At 32.6% G+C, this 17910-nt stretch overlaps 1 protein-coding gene across 1 annotated transcript; it reads right to left on the reverse strand.

Annotated features, from left to right (window-relative positions):
- Positions 1-9677: 9677 nt before the first annotated feature.
- LOC110020132 (protein indeterminate-domain 11) lies at positions 9678-12140 on the reverse strand. Its single transcript, XM_020718121.1, is given in 5 exon segments — positions 9678-10280; positions 11037-11169; positions 11172-11429; positions 11504-11734; positions 11864-12140. Coding segments are annotated over 4 exon segments (1155 nt in total). The 5' UTR covers positions 11667-11734; positions 11864-12140; the 3' UTR covers positions 9678-9679.
- Between the last annotated feature and the right edge of the window lie 5770 nt (positions 12141-17910).

The following is a 17910-nucleotide window of genomic DNA, read 5'->3' on the forward strand; positions in this document are numbered from 1 at the left end:
ACACTAGACTTTGATCAACACCCAAATTTGGCCTTGATCAAATTTGGGTCTAGACCTTTCACCATGACCAAAGACTCAATCCCTAGCCTCCTTGGACCTCCACAAACGTGTCGAGCACCTCTGATTGAAGCTTCCCTTCTCAGAGCAAAGGTATTGAACTTCCCCTCTTCCCGAGCCTATTTTGATTCTCCATTTGATTAGGGTTAGTTTAATGGCATGTTTACCATATGGATGTGTTCGTTACAGTTAGACGAGTCCATAGGATCAAACCCGAGGTCATTTGGTTGAGAAATGAGTGAGATCTTAGGGTTTTAATGTTAACGGTCACGGGTTCATTCTATTTGGGGACGATGACGCGAAGCCGTTGGATCGCACGTGTATCAAATGGAGGGCTCTGATTGTCTCGGATGGGAGCGTGGTTCTCGGATGGGAGCGTGGTTCATAAAGCGCAGGCCGAGTCAGCGGCTACGTGGAAGGTGGCGTCCAATCAGAGCGCGCCACACGTATTGTCAGAGCCATCGTATGATTGTGTGGCACCGCGCGTTTAAGTAGAAAAATAGGGTATTTTTTGATTTATTTATATGTTTGATCTTTAAAAATCCATATCTTGGTGTAGAAAAATTACAAAAATAAAATAAAAATATCCTAGTGCTCAGTAAACAAAGAAAAACAATGTGAAATTAAAACAATGTTAAATTAGTTTGAAGTTTATTTGATGCATATTTTATTTTTAAATAATTAAATACTAATTTGAGTATTCCAAATCTCCATGCATGTAGATAGTTCACCATGGCTTGATATTTTGGCCTGTTGTTGCCTCTATAATGAGGGATATTCTCTAATTTTTCCAAAGTCAAAGAAAATCTCTAGACAGAGATCCATATTTTTCAAGTTTATGTCTATTACTTGCATAAATTAATCATAATAATTAACATGTTACTTAAAAAAATCTAAGAAAATTTTGAAATGTCTACTGTGACCCGAGAACCCTTTGAAAAATTTTTCATGGGTCAAGTCATTAACAACACACTTAACTTTTAGAAAACCTTAAAAATAAAGAAAATTAATTTGGGAAAAATAAACATCTAAATGTTTTGATTTTTAATCTCCGCTATAATTTGAAGTTCAAAGAACTCATCATAAAATTTTTAAAATATTTGGAGCTCATTTGATAACTCAAATTGATTTTCTAAGTTAAATGACATTTTTTAGAATAAAATATTTTTTAGTAATTAAAATGTAACTCAAAAAATTATAAAAATTGATTTTGGGAGCTCTCTGTGATCATTGGAATTTTATAAAAATAAAATTATAATTAAAATAAAAACTTCATTTTTGAAGCCTATTTTAATATTTAAATAATTAAAAATTAACAAAAATCACAAAATTGATAAAATTCATAAAAATATTATAAATTATTTCCTAAGCACTTAGAAAAAATTGGAATATTTTTTTCTAATTTTATAAGTGAAGATATTGAATTTTAAAGCTTAAAATAATTTTTAAAGGGCTAAAAAATGATTTTTCTTAATCTTTCACTTAAAAAACTCTAATAATTCAAAGAAAAATTATAAAATTATAAAATTTGTTTCTCTGGGTTTCTTGGCCTTAGAGAGATTTAATAAAAATGTAAAAATTAATTTTTTACATTTAAAATATTTTATAATTAAGTAATACTCTAGAATTTAAAATAATTTTAATAATTCAAATAAAACTCAAAAAATCATGAAATTTGGCCCAAGTGTTTCTCTAGCTTAAGTCTGCCTCCAGTAAAAACTTCAAGTGATTAAGCTTTGCCTTGGTCAAGTTATGGAATTTTCTTTGAGAAATCTTATTCTTGCATATAAATAAATAAATAAATAAATAAATATATATATATATATATATTAAATTAAAAATTGAAAAATCACATTTTCTCCTCTGATGTCTTAATTGACCCATGATTAAGGTGAAATGAAAATTTCAATGTCATTTGAATTAAATTTGATGAATTATGAAGTGATAGGCAAAAGTGTAATTTTAGAAATTTAGCCTTAATTAACATTTAGGCTTAATTCAAGAAAAAGAAATGGGTAACATTTGATCTTAATTAATATATTTTGATGATTGAAACACAAGGGATTAATTGCTAGAAACCAATCTCACTTTTTCCGATTAAAGGATAACTTTGAAATTTCCTAGACGATTAAAATTTGGGAGTCTACCAAATTGAATGATCCTAGACTTAGGGGTATAGTTTTGGGTGTTAATAACTAATTAATTTAATACCCCAATCTGGTGTTCATGTGACATTCAAATGTTTTGATGACGAATTATTATCACTTAAAATTTAATCTCTTTCAAAATGATTAAGACATCCATCAGGATCTTAAGGGCTTAGTAGTGACCTAAGCTAAATCAAATTTGACTAAATGAGGATTAGAAAAGTGAATGTAACTAGAAATTGAACACTACAAGCCCAAGTTAAAACCAAAATTGGCTAAGTGTCTTAATAACACTAACTTACCCCTGTAAGGATCTCCACTTGTATAATTCTCGAATTAAATGATAAATGATAATTACCCTACTCTTAGGGATAATTGAAACATCACCGTTCATTGAACACTAGAAGTATTTATAGGATGGATTATTAAGAAACATAATAAGTTTAAATGAGCTCGGGACTTTTCACCATGTGGTGAGGGGAAAGCATATACCTGTCTTTTTCTCCTGACCTGTTGGATACCTCAGAGGTCTATTAAACTTGATATGTTTTGCTTAATGAAATCATCCTTAGTCAAATTAATAGGTGCTTACCAAGCTATGATTTAGGATTTTGGTAGATCACCAGAACCTTATTTTTCCACTTTACATAAAATGCCCTTACATGCATTTTGAGTTTCATGTGGTGGAACGAGAAGACTCGTTAGGTATGCTTTTATAGTTTATAACACTATCTTTTTCTATACTTTCCACACTGTACTTTTATGCTTATAAAACTTTTATGCTTTACTTTTATGCTTATAAAACTTGCATGCTAAACAACGATGTCACCCTGCATGAAAATCAAAACTGATAGGATAACCGCAAAGCCAAAACCAAAATTAAAATCAACCAAGATAAAAATCACCTCCACAACATTCAAAATATAAAATAACTCAAAATTTAATCAGAAACATCACGAAAGAACAACTACAACTAAATTAATTCATCTTTATCGGATGATCGGGAATCCCTCGAAGGAGGTAACCTACGATTGCTAACGAGACTTTCCACAGTCTAAATGAAAGTATGGAACTCATTAAGTTGAGTTTAGTAAATTCATTTAAATTAAGTGAATTCGATAGAAAATAGTGATACTGAAACGAAGGAACTGGAGGATCCTAACCGGTGTCGCTCTAATCAACATTAACATGCCCCCATAAATTTTTTAAAAGAACTATAACCATAGGACCGTCTAATTTAACATAATAACTTGACAACTAGAAAACTTAAACTCGTCACGGCAAGGAGCTTAGAGCTAGCATGGTGGGCAGCTTGGCCATCTTCAACAGCAAAACATGTCTTCCCGAGCTAAACCATTCCTTTCTTAGAATTAAACAAGCAAGCCATAGGATTTCGAGGTTATCTACTTCTGCAACATAAATCTTCATCTTATCTTTAGGTCTTTGTACATCTTTGTTGCACAATCTAAGCTCTAACTCGTATTAGGATTTTGAGGTTGTCATTCATTACGACCTAAATCCTTACATCTTCCAGGTTATTTGTGTGATCGTTTCACACAAATGTAAGCCCTAACTAATAAAATTGGTAGTATGAAATATTCAAATAATTTCTCCTCAAAACTGAAGCCAAACCATAGGATAGCTTGGGAAGTCACCGAGGTTCTCCTCTGAATCTGTGACATTCCTTAGTTCTTCCTCATTTAAACTCTATAATGAAATGCTCCAAATTTGAACTATTCCTCTTTGACACCTCTTCGTCTGATTTCGTTGAAAAATCCTATCCTTTTGAACTTCTTGAAAATAATATTTCCTGATTTTTATCGAGAGTTTTCTTAGGTTATTTCGGTTATCTAAGATGTAATTAATTATAGGGGCTTGCCCTTATATGAAGCTTGTCCGAAGCCAGCTTAATATAAACCATATTTAATTCTTAGTATTAAATAGGGGAACTTGTCAGCAAATAAAATGGTTTCGTAGGTCAAACGGATAACATATATTTCTTAGTTTATTTGATCGAGCCTCATCCTCAAGTCTTGTGTTTTTCCTTCGGGATAGATACAAGGTTTGAGGTATAATGCTCTTTCATTTAAACTATGAAAAATATGGGGTCAGTTTAATTTCATACTTTTCTAAAACTATATATATATATATATATATATATGTTCTTCCGAAGCTGGCGATAGGATTTTGATTCCGGTGACCGACAGCTTCCAAATGGCAACTCCTCCAACCAAAAAAAGTGTCAACACATTATAAACTCCTTAGTCATTGCTTACTTGACCTCTTTAAATATGTTTTGATTACTTCTGGTGAAAATAAAGTCACTAATTCACAAAAAAATAATCAAAATACCATCTTTATTATTAATGTAATGAGTGTGCTTATAAGAACATTTAGTGTAGCCTTTCTTTTATTTATAAGAAAATGTTTACTTAGTTATTCCATGTCATTGATGTTTGCTTCAACTTATAGAGAGTATTCTTTAGCTTATTAATTACCTTAATTTATTTATCCACAATTTTTTCCACTTCATACTTTATAAATGTTCTTAGAGACTATAAGCTTGCTATAAGCAAAGAAGAGTGTATTTATTCTCAATTATCTAATACATATATTTATACTCTAGAAGCATTGCACTCTATCACTTGAATTCTCACTTGAAATCAATAAAGGGACTTTCATTGTGTACTTGTAATTAGTGTTATTGGCAAACTTAAAGTACGTCATTTGCTTAAATTACCCTTGGTTGCTTCACTTCTCATTCTTAAAAATAATAAGAAAAGGTAATTATGATTTTTATCATATGGTCCCTAGTCTTATTTTCTTTCTTCGTAAAATATTACATGTCAATTGATGAATGGATTACAAGTATTAATTAGATTGTATATATTGTATCCCTATGAATTAATGTCATAATGAATAAATATGAAGTTCTTTGTTTTGTGGTCAAACTTAATTTTTTTTATTGAGCACAAGCACTTTGACTATACTTTAAAAATTCTTGGGTGAGAGATACTAAGCTTCCTTTTACACCATACTTCTTTTGGTGTCTTTTTCCCTAATACTTCTTATTAGTGATTAATTATCCAACTAATTACATATGCACAATCTTATTCATACACTCCTTTCATAATATATTTCTTTTATGCTTCTCGTTAATATAAGGAAGATTTTATTTTCATTAATACTTCATTTTAATCTAGAAATCTCACAATTATTTATGGTTGTTATAAGTCATTAACTTTATAGAGTTCTTGAAATTTTTTAATGAATTCTAATCCTTAGTCATATCATATGGATTGGATCAGTTTACCCATTTTCTTCACGAAAGTTCAAAGCTTTTTGAACATTTTATAGCCTTTTGAATTTCACTTGAAGATATACACTTATATTTTTTTTTGAAAAGTCGTCAATGAATATAAAAAAAGTAGTTAGTTATATAGAGTAAGCTTGATTTTATTAGTCCAAATATATTTGTGCCTGCTGATATAGAGGGTTGTAATTGCTGACCATGCAAAAAGTTTTGAAGTTTTTCGTTTGTGATAAGATATAATATCAAACGTATTGTATCATCTTGAAAAGGCAAATATACAACCCAGCAATAGATCTAATCATGAAATACTAATTTCAATTTCCTAGTCAACATTATGAGAAGTTCTTCCCCTGCTTTATGTGGGTAGAGCATTATTTATTTTATTATTTGGTCATGTATCCATAAAGAGAAACTAAAATACAATTCTCCTAAAATAAATCTACAATCAAATAAAAATTTCTCAATTAGAAATTTCGTTGTTTCTCGACTACGACGCCAAAAACTTGACCGACCAGCAATCACATGATTTTTAAGTTCTGAAACATGACAAAAAACTTGACCCAATTTATATTTAACGACTAGTGTGCAAAATAAATATGTTATAGAATTGATTAATGACTTACACACTAGGGGTACTACACAAGTATACATATTGTTTCAAGTAATATAGAGTTTTCTGTAAAAACTCCAGTATCGTATCCACGGAGAATAAGTGAATTTCTATGTCAACTTAGAAATATTTCTACACAAACTGTAAACAAAGTTTGCAGGAGAATAATATTGAACTTTTTCTAAGGGTATAAATGGTTTGTGTATGGTTCACTTTCTTGTTTCTTCCAATCGGATGTTCCCATTGCTCTGGTGGATGTTGTCTCTCTTATCTACCGTCAAATTCCTCTACTTGGTGTTTGTTGGTGAATGTGCTTGGCTTCTTTTTGGGAGCTATTAGTGGGCATTTGGATCCATTTAAGAATATGTCGATGCATGTTTGACTATTTTGGTTTCGATGCATGTTTGACTATTTTGGTTGATCTTTTACTCTATTTGGGGGTTCTTTCATTTCAGGATCTTCTTTGACGTTCTCTTCTCGAGAGTGTTCGTGTTTTTTTTTTAATCTCTGTAATATATATTGATTGTTGGTTTGCTTTTATTGTTCTTCTAGTATTATAATTTGTGTCGTTGTGTTGTCTGTGCGCTTATGTGTCTTGCATTGTTTTTCTTTCTTCTTAGTAAAGCTCGACGTGGCTCCCACTTTTCCCCAAAAAAAATAAAAATTTAGAATAATTTCAAAAATGATGTTCTAGTTTACTATTATTACCAATAAGGACTAGTTAAATTGTTGAGGGATTGAAGGGTTACACTAGATTTTCCATTAACTTATGAAAAAAATTAGATCTTGTGTTCAAATAGTCTTCTTTTTCATCAAAACGTCAACGACAGAAGATCTTCTCTTCCATTTTTTCATCCCAATTAATTCCCAATTCCCACCAAAAAATCCAGTTTTTCTTCTCCGCTCTAAATATTTAATAGCAGCTACCACCTTGTTACCATCATTTTTTTCCTGATAAACATTCTCTTCTCATATTTCCTCCTACAAATGACAGACCACAACAATAATATAAGCTGAAAAACAAAGATAAACAATAATCTAATCCAGATCATTTCTAACCACCTGAACATGATTAATACTAATGATCTTTATTAACTTTAACAATAAAACTAAATTAATAACAAAGAATAAGACCATTCTTAATCAACTTTTCCCCACCTAATAACTTCTTAATTGTCTGCACTAAGCCTGCATTAATTTTTTTTAAATTTTTTCTCTCAAAATTTAAAATTCTAATTCCTGTGATGATGACATGCGAATTGTAGATCAGCAGGATTTGGTCTGCTGAACAGTTAGTAGAAAACTATTGAGTCCATAGGTGCATTACATTCCCAGCAAAATATCAAATTATTATTTCTTAAAACTGTAGCATGTGATGTGGTCCTTTTCTGCACAACCATGAATGTTAATCCTTCATGCTCCCTCCTTTTCTCTTGCACTGAACCCAAGAAAGCAGCATCCACATGAGAACAAGAATCTCTCTCGTGAATCATCGATGAGAGAGAGAGAGAGAGAAGAAGAAGAAGAAAGTTAATTAAGGTTTAATTAATTTAAACAAGTAATATTCTTAAGCATTTTTAAGCCAGCAGACAAATCCAAATCTGTACAGGCAAAATATATGTGGCTCTAAGAGAGTTGGAATGGAATCTTTGGGTATTTTTGTCAAAACAATGTGATTTGTATGTAAAAAATCAACTATTTTGGGTATTTCTTTTTGACGTGGATGTCATGTTGAGAGTTTGGATGTGGAAAATGATGCCAAGCCTTATGAGGATGACATTGAAATATATGGATTATTAAGAAAAAAATAATTTTTTTATATTTATGGGTCCGTTTGGGGCAGCTTATTTGGAGCGGTGACGTTTTGAAAACGCACCTCATCTGTTTGGGTAAACTGCGTTTTGACAGTTTATGCGTTTTGAAAATGCTGAAAATAGTGTTTTCACACCGCACCTGTCTAGGTACGGTGAAATTTTTCTGGCAGCGGTTTTACTTTTCCAAAAAAATAAAAATTTGTAATAGTCATCGCACCTAGCTTATCAGCAAATTATTTTTAATCAGCTTATCAGTAGATTATTCAATAAGCTGCAGCTGCCCCAAACAGACCCTATATCTCGATATGTTTTTAATACAATTAAAGAGCAATAAAAGATAATTAACCTCAGTTTTTCACATAAGATGAAATGTAATTAAAAAAAAGGGGCATTTACATATATATATTAAACAAAATTCATGTAGACATTCATATTTATATGGATGTCACTCAAATATTTAACATCACATACACAAAAAAAATACATCTTATCATGCATGGGCTTGTAACACCAAAGTATTATAAGTATAAAATATCAAACTTTTTGAGTTAGATATGTAAATACATAAGAATTGTTTGGTATTTATGAAAATTCTCCAAAAAAATAAAAAGCAAGCATGTTCTTTAGTGTTACAAATCATATCCATGTAATGTTAAAAGGTGGTAAAAAACTGAGTTGACCCTATATGATCTTAAAAGTTTTTTTTTTATTATTTTTTATTTAAAAATTATGTATTTTTTATTAGAAAATTTCATAAGAAATTTTAAAATAGATTATTGTCCAATGAAATATAATTTTATTATGAAATATATAATGAATTTCTATATCTTGTATACAGTATTGTCCAATGGCATATTTATCATCTGGTCAATGATGTGAAGACAATGTGTTCAAATTTTACATATTTTATGACATATATAATGAAGATTATGTTATAAGTTCAATTTATTATTAATGCAAATAATATTCTTTTTAATATTAGACTAAGTTAAACCCATTCCTCAGTAAGCACTTTGCATCTGGTCAGAATAAAAAAAAAATACTTTTGAACATTTTACATTATAATCCAGACATTATGATATTAAAAAGCTAAATAGCATTATGATACCCATAGACTTAAATATAACATGTACATATCTACAAAAATCAATTATTGTGGATGCTAAAGAAGGTGAAAAATATAAAATCATAAGCTACAAATAAAATATTGAAAGAAGGTTGTGTAATATAATTGTTTATCATTAATAAGGTGGTTTATGTAAAAAATTCAGTATCTATGTAAGAAGTTATAAAAAAAAAATTATTTTTTTTATTCTATTTAACATAAACATAAATATTTGAAAAACATTTAACATGCATGTATCATCTAACCTTACCAAGTAATTAAACAACAAAAGCATCCATTAATCATCTAAGAACAGATTGAAAAGCGAATCAACTAAAAAAAAAAAAGAAAATGATTCAGAAATAGAACTTAAAAGTCAAACATACAACATTAAAATTATATATTTATTAAACTAGAACCCAAATATGTTGTTTTTGTAGCCACTTTTAATCGATTCTTCTTCAAACAAAATAAGTGATGGGTATGAATTGAAAGGAACCAGCTTTAATTTCCCTCCTAAACAAAGAAAAAAAAAAGGACTGAAAAGATATAAAAATTAAACCAAATATCAACTCTTTGTTTCAAAAAGAAATAGGAAGCATCCATACCATTTCCCCACCTATATATATATGTCTAATTCTCCAGCCATGACTTCTTCTTCTGATTCTCATAAGAAGTAGTGATACAAGTTTCAATACCAGCCATGTTGAGAAGATCTCTATGTGATATAGGTCTCAATCCTAAGAAATCTCTTGTCAGCCCATCGTTCCCATTTCTTCCTTCCTCTCTCCTTCCATTATCATCAAACACAGAACCTTGTGGCATAGACTTGTTACTTGATGAACTGATAGCTCCCATTTGAGCTGCTTTCTGTAACAATGCAGTGGCAGACATGTGTGGAGCTGGAGCTGAGATCAAGTGATGTGGAATAGCATTCTCTTGAGAGATTGTTGTTGCATAAAGAGAGAATGGGAAGTCATGGTAGTTAAGCCATGAAGGTGGATTCTGTGTTTCTTTTTTAAGAGTGTTTAACTGGTCTTGTAGGTTTTGGTTTGTTTCTGGTGTGGCTGATTTGATGAAATGAGGAAATTGTGGTGGTGGATTAATGGGTGGTGGTGGTGGAGCTGGGAAGAGAACTGGATTTTGATTCATTAATGGATTTGTTGTTATTGCTCTTGCGCTCTCCTCAGCTAGGGCATCGCAGAAGGCTCTGTGAGTGATGAAGCTATCTCTCCTGCAAAACTTACATTGCTTGAACAATAATGTTGTGGAAGAACAAGAAAAAATTGCATTTTTGGATGAATGATATAATTAAAACGAATTTTTATTTTTATTTTTATTTGAAAGAAGAGAGCAATGGTACTAAGAAGGAGGAGAAACTATATGGTATTAAAAAAATATCATTTTTGGACACGGCACTATGTGGCTATGCATGCCTCAGATGTACACGTAATTATAGATGTATTATTGTCTTAAAATTATTATATTTTGAGTGTCTGCATGTGAGGTGAGAATTGGCAAATACTGCAGAGCTGTGTCAGATTTCAACTTAATAATTTTTTGAATCCATAGCCTTGTTATTATCCAATTCTTGTAACCAATTCTTTGTGCACCAATAGAAATTAATATAATCCTAATTGCCCAATTCCTTCTGTTGTAGGAGAAATCATTATTAGCTTAACAGATAATATGTCCTTAAGAACTATTTATTCAAATATGAAATGTATTTGTGTTTTTTCTCATTCATTTACTATATTTTGATTTGTTGCATTACTTGACAAAATATATCATTTTACTGAATAAAAACAAATTTGTTATAATTAAATTATAAATGAATTACTATCTGAATAAAGTGCTGTTTCATTTGCTGTACATAGGTACATATGCCATCAATACTATTACATGCATAATATTAATATCATAATCTTCACTAATCATATAAAAAACAAACAAAATTAAGAAATTTTAAATAGTTTAATTAATTAGTTACCGAGAGAAGAGAGTTCCACAATCACAGCGATACTCCCTGGTTCCACAGATCTTAGAATGCGCCTTCCAATCCGACTGAACCGCATACTTCTTCGCACACTTGTCACACTTCCATTTCTTCTCCCCATGCTTCCGAAATGTTTCTTAATACCAGTAAGATCTCCGAGAGCGCGTGACGCATCATGGTGGACGCACGTGACCTCAGGGCATATGTAAACCTTCTTCCTCACCTCCTTGCTGGTTCTCTGCTTCAGCTTCCACGGCAGATTATGCCCTCTTCTGTGAAGCTGAAGATTCTGATCTCGCTGAAATCCTTTGTTGCAGATCTCACAGACGAAGCGGTTTGTAGCCATGAGGCTCTTTGGAGATAACGCAATCACCTCAGCTTCGGGATCTGTTGGGTAATTAAACCATGTAAAAATCTGATTTTTAAGTGAAGACATAGTTATATGATGAATAATAATTAACCTGGGTTGCCTGGAAGATTTCGCTTCTTCTTTGTGGGGGGAGGATTAGGGTTTTGGTTTGGGGAGGCGAAGGAAGAGGAGACGCTGGCTTCACAGGAGGCAGAGGTTAGATTAGACATGTTTTCTTCTAGTTGGAGTTGTGGAGGGAATATAAAAGCTTTCATTTTTGGTTCAGAGAAAAAGCAGGCGAAGTGCTAAAAAAGCCTGGAATGGATCTGGAAAGGGTATCAGACTGTTCTGTAAGAGAAAAAAATTAAGTAAAAAACAAAACTTTAGAGAATTCATTAAGCGTTTGTAGATCTAAATTGAAATATATTCTATTAGAAAGATGAAGGAAGATCTAGAGGGTTAGAGATAATACCTGCAGATAAAGCTGTACCAAGTCTTTTGTTTGAACATCATGATGCAGTGGCTGTCAGCTAAAGTATATGTATGAAAGAAATCAAACAAGAATAGTGGACATGTGAAAGAATTTGAAAATAAAAAATAGAAATTTAAGAGTCCAAGAGGATGATTTGGAGATATTTATTTTTGCTGCTGAGAGGAGATTTGATCAGGAATGAGAAGCGAGGAAGAGTAGAAAGTAAGGAGGGAGAGGGAAGTAAGCAAGCGTGCATTCGTCCACCCATTCAACACACACATCCCTACACTGACGTTGCAATTTCTGTCTTTATCTATATATGTCCCTACTAATCAAGGAATTTCTTTGCCATACTTTCTATTATAATTAATTTATTATTTTTTTTTTTTTGTATATAACAATGTCATCAGACTTATCGCAAGCAATAGTTTTCACTGAAGCACAAATTAGGTGAGAGGATGTTGGCAATTCTTACACTTGAAGAGATTTTAGGGAGAAATTTACATTTGGGAATAGTTGTTGTGCAAAGATTGTGGAAAACAATATCACACAAGGAAGAAACAATCAAATATAGGGAGAGTGATTATGTGATTCGGTACAAATTCACTTACGTTCACGGGGAGAGATTATTCTGGTATCAGCTGGTGGGAAGAAAAGAAAGGTCAATTGAGTTAGTTTTATAACTCTAATACACGTAGATTTTATATAAGCCCTCATATAAAGAAAAGAGGATTAAGGTATACAAATTATAAATATTAAATATAGAAAAAAATATCATATATTTTGATTTTCCCAAATTAAGTTTTATAATATAGAAAGATCATACAATTAGATATCCCCAAATTACATTACATAATATCAGTCTTTGTAATATACATTCTTCTAATTTACAATGATTAGATTTTAATACTTTTCATTGATGGGAAATTAACGCGAACAATTCTCAAACTTTACAGGGCTTAAGATCGATTAGAAATTAAACCATAGCATGCAATAACATGATCACACCAATTTGAGAAAATTGCATAAAGCACAATTATAGCGACAAAAAAACACACATAAAAATTTTACATGAAAATACTCGAGAACCGAAAAAATACCATGAAGTCATACTACAAGAAATCTTCACTTTAGAATTCATAAAGTTTGACAAAGAACTCATACAAATTTTCTCTCTACACAAAAAGAAAACTTACAAGATTTGCTTCACAATCTTCTCTTTTCAATCTGATGCAAAAAATCACGACAAATCACTAAAATCCACCTCTTTGACACTCTTCATCTTCATCGAGATACTCGTCAAAGAAGTTACAAGAAAGAAACTCGAAAGCACAATTACACTACTCAAACTCGATATTAAAACCAGAACTTCCGAACCAACCACTCCTAGAGCTTAGGTTCCCAGACATGGCGCCTAAGGGCCAAACTCTCAGGAAAGAAAATCCCACGCATAGAAAAACAGGAGTATAAGCTCTCAAGACTGGCTTAAAAGTGTTGGCTTCTCTATTTGCGCCCATAACATGAGCTTAAATGTGCCTCCTTAAGAAGCAGTGCCCAATAATGGGTGCTTAGGCGCCCAAACCCGATGCTTAGACATTAGGTTCTCGGGGTGCTTTTGGCTCCACAAAAGAAAAAAAAAACAATCTCTCACTTGGAAACGATAGCACCCAACGTAAGTCCTCTGTACATGTACTTCATCCGAATTGCCTTTATAGTCACATACCGTGGTGTGACTCACCCTGGTCTCAACCTGCTTGAAACCTAACTGAAGCCAAGCATGGCTTCAATTTTTCAATAGTCACAATCTTCATCAACATATTCGTAGGATTTTGTGCTATGTGTATCTTCTATAGGAATAAATGCCCATCTTCAAGAAGAGAGCGAATAAAATGATACCTCAGCTGAATGTATTTTGTCCCGACAAGAAAAGTGATGTTCTTTGCAAGATGAATCTCACTCATACTATCACTGTAGAGTTTTCCAAACCCATCCTCCTTACTCAATTCTTCCATAAGACGTTGCAGTCTTTAATCATCTCCTTGCCAGCCTCAGTGATAACAAAATATTCGGATTCCGTAGTTGAAAATTTAATAATCTTCTGCAACCTAAAAACCAAACTCACCATTGTGTTCCCCTATGTAAAGATTTACCTCGTTGTACTTCTCCTAATATTCACATCTTCTGCTAGATCTGAATCTATAAATCTATGTAGATTAATCCCCGCACTTCAATAACAAAGTTCCACGTTGATCGTTCCTCTCAAATACCTCAGAATCCACTTTACTGCCTACCAGCGATGTCTGTTTGGATTGCTCATGTACAACTAACCACTATCATTGCATATGCAACATCTAGCCTGGTACAAATCATTGTGTACATCAAATTTTCAACTGTTGAAGCATACAGTGTCTCTTCATCTGTGCTAGCTCCTTAGATAGTTTGAAGTGAATACCTAAGGGAGTGCAAAATGGCTCCACCTCTTTCATGTTGAACCTTTATAGGATCTTCTCAACATACTCTGCCTAAGACAACTTCAATATTCCTGCACTCTTGTCCCTATTTATTCTCATCCCGAGGATCTTCTTGGTTGGACCTAAATCCTTCATCTCACTCTCACTTGATAATTTTTTCTTCAAATCCCTGATTTTCTCCATATTTTTCACTACAATCAGCATGTCATCCACATACAAAAGAAGTAAAATATAATAGTTACCAAAGTATTGGTTGAAGCAACAGTAGTCTGACTAACACTCCATGTGTCCATTATCTGACATAACCTATTAAACCTCATGTACCAATGTCTTTGAGCCTGATTTAAGCCATAGAAATACTTCTTTAATCTTCAGACCAAATCTTCTTTGCCTAGGACTTGTAACCTTGTGGTTGCACCGTGCATAGCTCCTCTTCCAGTTCTTCATGTAAAAAGCTATTTTTACATTCTCTTCTCAAAATGTTGATCTTCTTCTGCTACCAGAGTCAGCACAATTGGGATTGTCGTCATCTTCACCACTGGGGAGAAAATTTCTATGTAATCCACTCATTCTCTCTACTGGAAAACCTTCACAACAAGTTTTATCTTTTAGCGCTTATTGTCTTTTGACTTCTCTTTCAGCCTATAGGCTCACTTGTTGTGTAGTACTCTTTTATCATTTGGTAGTATCGTCAAATCCTATGTCTGATTTGACTCAAAAGATTGCATTTCTTCATCAACGAAAAACTCTCACTTGGTTGAATATTCTACTTGAGTGGCTTCTTCAAAGCACTCTGGTTCACCATTATTAGTTAGTATTATAGTGTACAAAACGAGAATACTTATGTACAGGCCATATCACCTTGTTGAATCTTCTGACTTCTATAGCAAATGATTGGGGAACTTTCGGTACTCTTTCTATTTTAGCACTTCTTATTTATCCATCTTCTTCATCACCAGTATCATCTATCTCCACATATTTAGATTCTTAAGAAGTAGTTGATGGACTATCATAATTTTTTATTGTGTCAATGTGCATCTCTATTTCGTTAAAAGTGATGTCCTTGTTCCTGATGAATTTTTTATTCTAATAATCCCAAAAATTGTACCCAAACTCATCTGATTCATACCCAATAAAAGTTCACTTGGCAGATTTTGACTCAAGCTTACACATGGACTCTGCATCAACATGCACATATGCAGAACACCCAACTATTCTTAAATGAGATAGACATGCCTTTTTATCACTCCAAGCTTCTTCGAGTAAGCCTTCCTCCAAAGGTACTAATGGACTATGGTTAATCAGATAAACTACAGTGTTAACTGCTTCAGACCAAAATTATTTTGGCCTGCATGCATGCAGCCTCATGCTCCTAGTGTGCATTGTGATTGTTCTATTCATGCACTCAACTATACCATTCTGCTGAGGTATCCTTAAGACTATAAACTCATGTTAGACACCCCCATTGTAGCACATAAATTCTTAAACTTCTTATCATAATACTCGTCCTCATTATCTAATCTGAGACATTTTAGCTTTAAGATTGTCTCATCTTCTACCATTACCTTTTACTTCTTAAAGACATCAAATGCATTAGATTTTTTCTTTAGGAAATAAGCCCATACTATTCTTATGTGATTAGCAATGAAAGTGACAAAATAATGATAACCTCCAATGGACTGAATTGGAGTAGGACTGCATACGTAAAAATGCACTAACTCCAGTTTCTTTAATTTCATCATTGATCAGCTCTTAAAGAGAGAAAATTTCTTCTACTTGTCATGTAAAGTTATCACAGCAATCTAGATCAACTAATTTCAAACACTGAAGTTTTTTCTTAGAAAGTAGGAACTTCATACCTTTCTCGCTCATATGGCTAAGCCTACGGTGCCACAGAACTACATTCATCCCGGTTCAAGGCACTTCAATAAAATCAATCATTTTATTAATAAAATAAAGGGTGTGTTCAATGTTTCTCTGAGCCATCACTAGTATCCCCTTTATCACCTTCCATGAATCATCTATGAAAATAGTCATGAGTCCTGACTTTGTCAGCTGGCTCACAGAGATAAGATTTTTCTTCAAACATGGAACATGCCTTACTTCAGTAAGCTTCCATACTATTTCATTCGATAACTTGATATCAACATCGCCCTTTCCTAATGTACTGTAGGCCTTATTATCTCCCCAATAAACCTTCTCTAAATCACTCTGAGTATAGTTTTAAATACCTCTTTATTGGGACTAGCAAGAAAAGAGGCACCTAAATCAACTATACAGGATTCAATTTTGAATAGAGATAAAACTAGGGAGTCACTTTAGATTTTATCAGTAGAGGTATTAGTATAGAAGCGATTTTTCTATCTTTCACCACTAGCTTTCCTTTAAGCTTTGCAATCCTTTTTGAAATGTCTTTTCTTATCGCAGTCCTAGCATTCTCCTCTGCTTAACTTGGGCTTTCATTTCTTGGTCTTGGATATATCTCTGCCTGTATTCCTGCCAAGACTTTTTCCCCTATTATCATCATTCAACACAGAACCTGGAGGGTCATTCGTAGTTTTTCTATGAACTTCTTCATTCAGCATCAAATCCACGATACCATCAAAGTTCAACTTTGAAGTCCCTGAATAATTACTCACTGACATTACCAAACCATCCCAATTGTTTGAAAATGAGGACAGTATCACCAGTGCTCTAACCTCATCATTAGATTTGATACCCACATAACTCAACTGATTCATATAACTCAACTGATTCATCACAATGTTGAAGTTATTTAGATGCTCTGTCACTGAACTGCCTTCTAGCATCTTCATGTTGAATAACTTTTTCATTAGAAAAATATTATTAAAAGTAGAAGGATTTTCATACATCTTGGCCAGTGCTGCCATGAGATCCACTGTAGGTTTCTCATTAACAATATTGAACGCTACAGATGAGGAAAGTGATAACCTGATCAAATTTAGTGTCGTTCAATACAACACTTTTCATTCCTTCATAGACATGTACTCAAGTTTTTTTGTAATTACTTATAATGGCAAGTATAATTTTTACTGATACAACAAATCATCTACATGCATCTTCCAGAAAGCTAAATTTGACTCATTGGACTTCTCGACTTTGAACCTCATTCTTTATCCATTGCTCCCACTCGAATCAAACCCCACTCTAATACCAGTTTGATAGCAATTTATCGCGAGCAATTATCAGACTTTACCAGACATAGAATTGATTAGAAATAACCAAAACCACGTAGTAACAGGATTACACAAATTCGAGAAAACCAGAATAAAAATTGAACAGAAAGCATAATCAAAGTAATCAATAAAACACACTAAAATTTTACGTAAAAAAACCCTAAAATGGGAAAAAGCCACAGATCCATACCACCAGAAATTATCACCATGAAATTCAAAAGGCTTTACAAAGAATTCATATAAGTTTTCTCTCCACATACAATGAAAACTTACAGGATTCATTTCACAATCTTCCCTCTCCAATTTGACACAAAAAATCACGTAGAACCACTGAAATCCACCTCTTCGAAACTCCTCACCTTCACTAAGATGCTCGTCA

Source organism: Phalaenopsis equestris, unplaced genomic scaffold (assembly GCF_001263595.1).
Source record: "Phalaenopsis equestris unplaced genomic scaffold, ASM126359v1 Scaffold000094, whole genome shotgun sequence".
In the NCBI taxonomy this organism is placed as follows: Eukaryota; Viridiplantae; Streptophyta; class Magnoliopsida; order Asparagales; family Orchidaceae; genus Phalaenopsis; species Phalaenopsis equestris.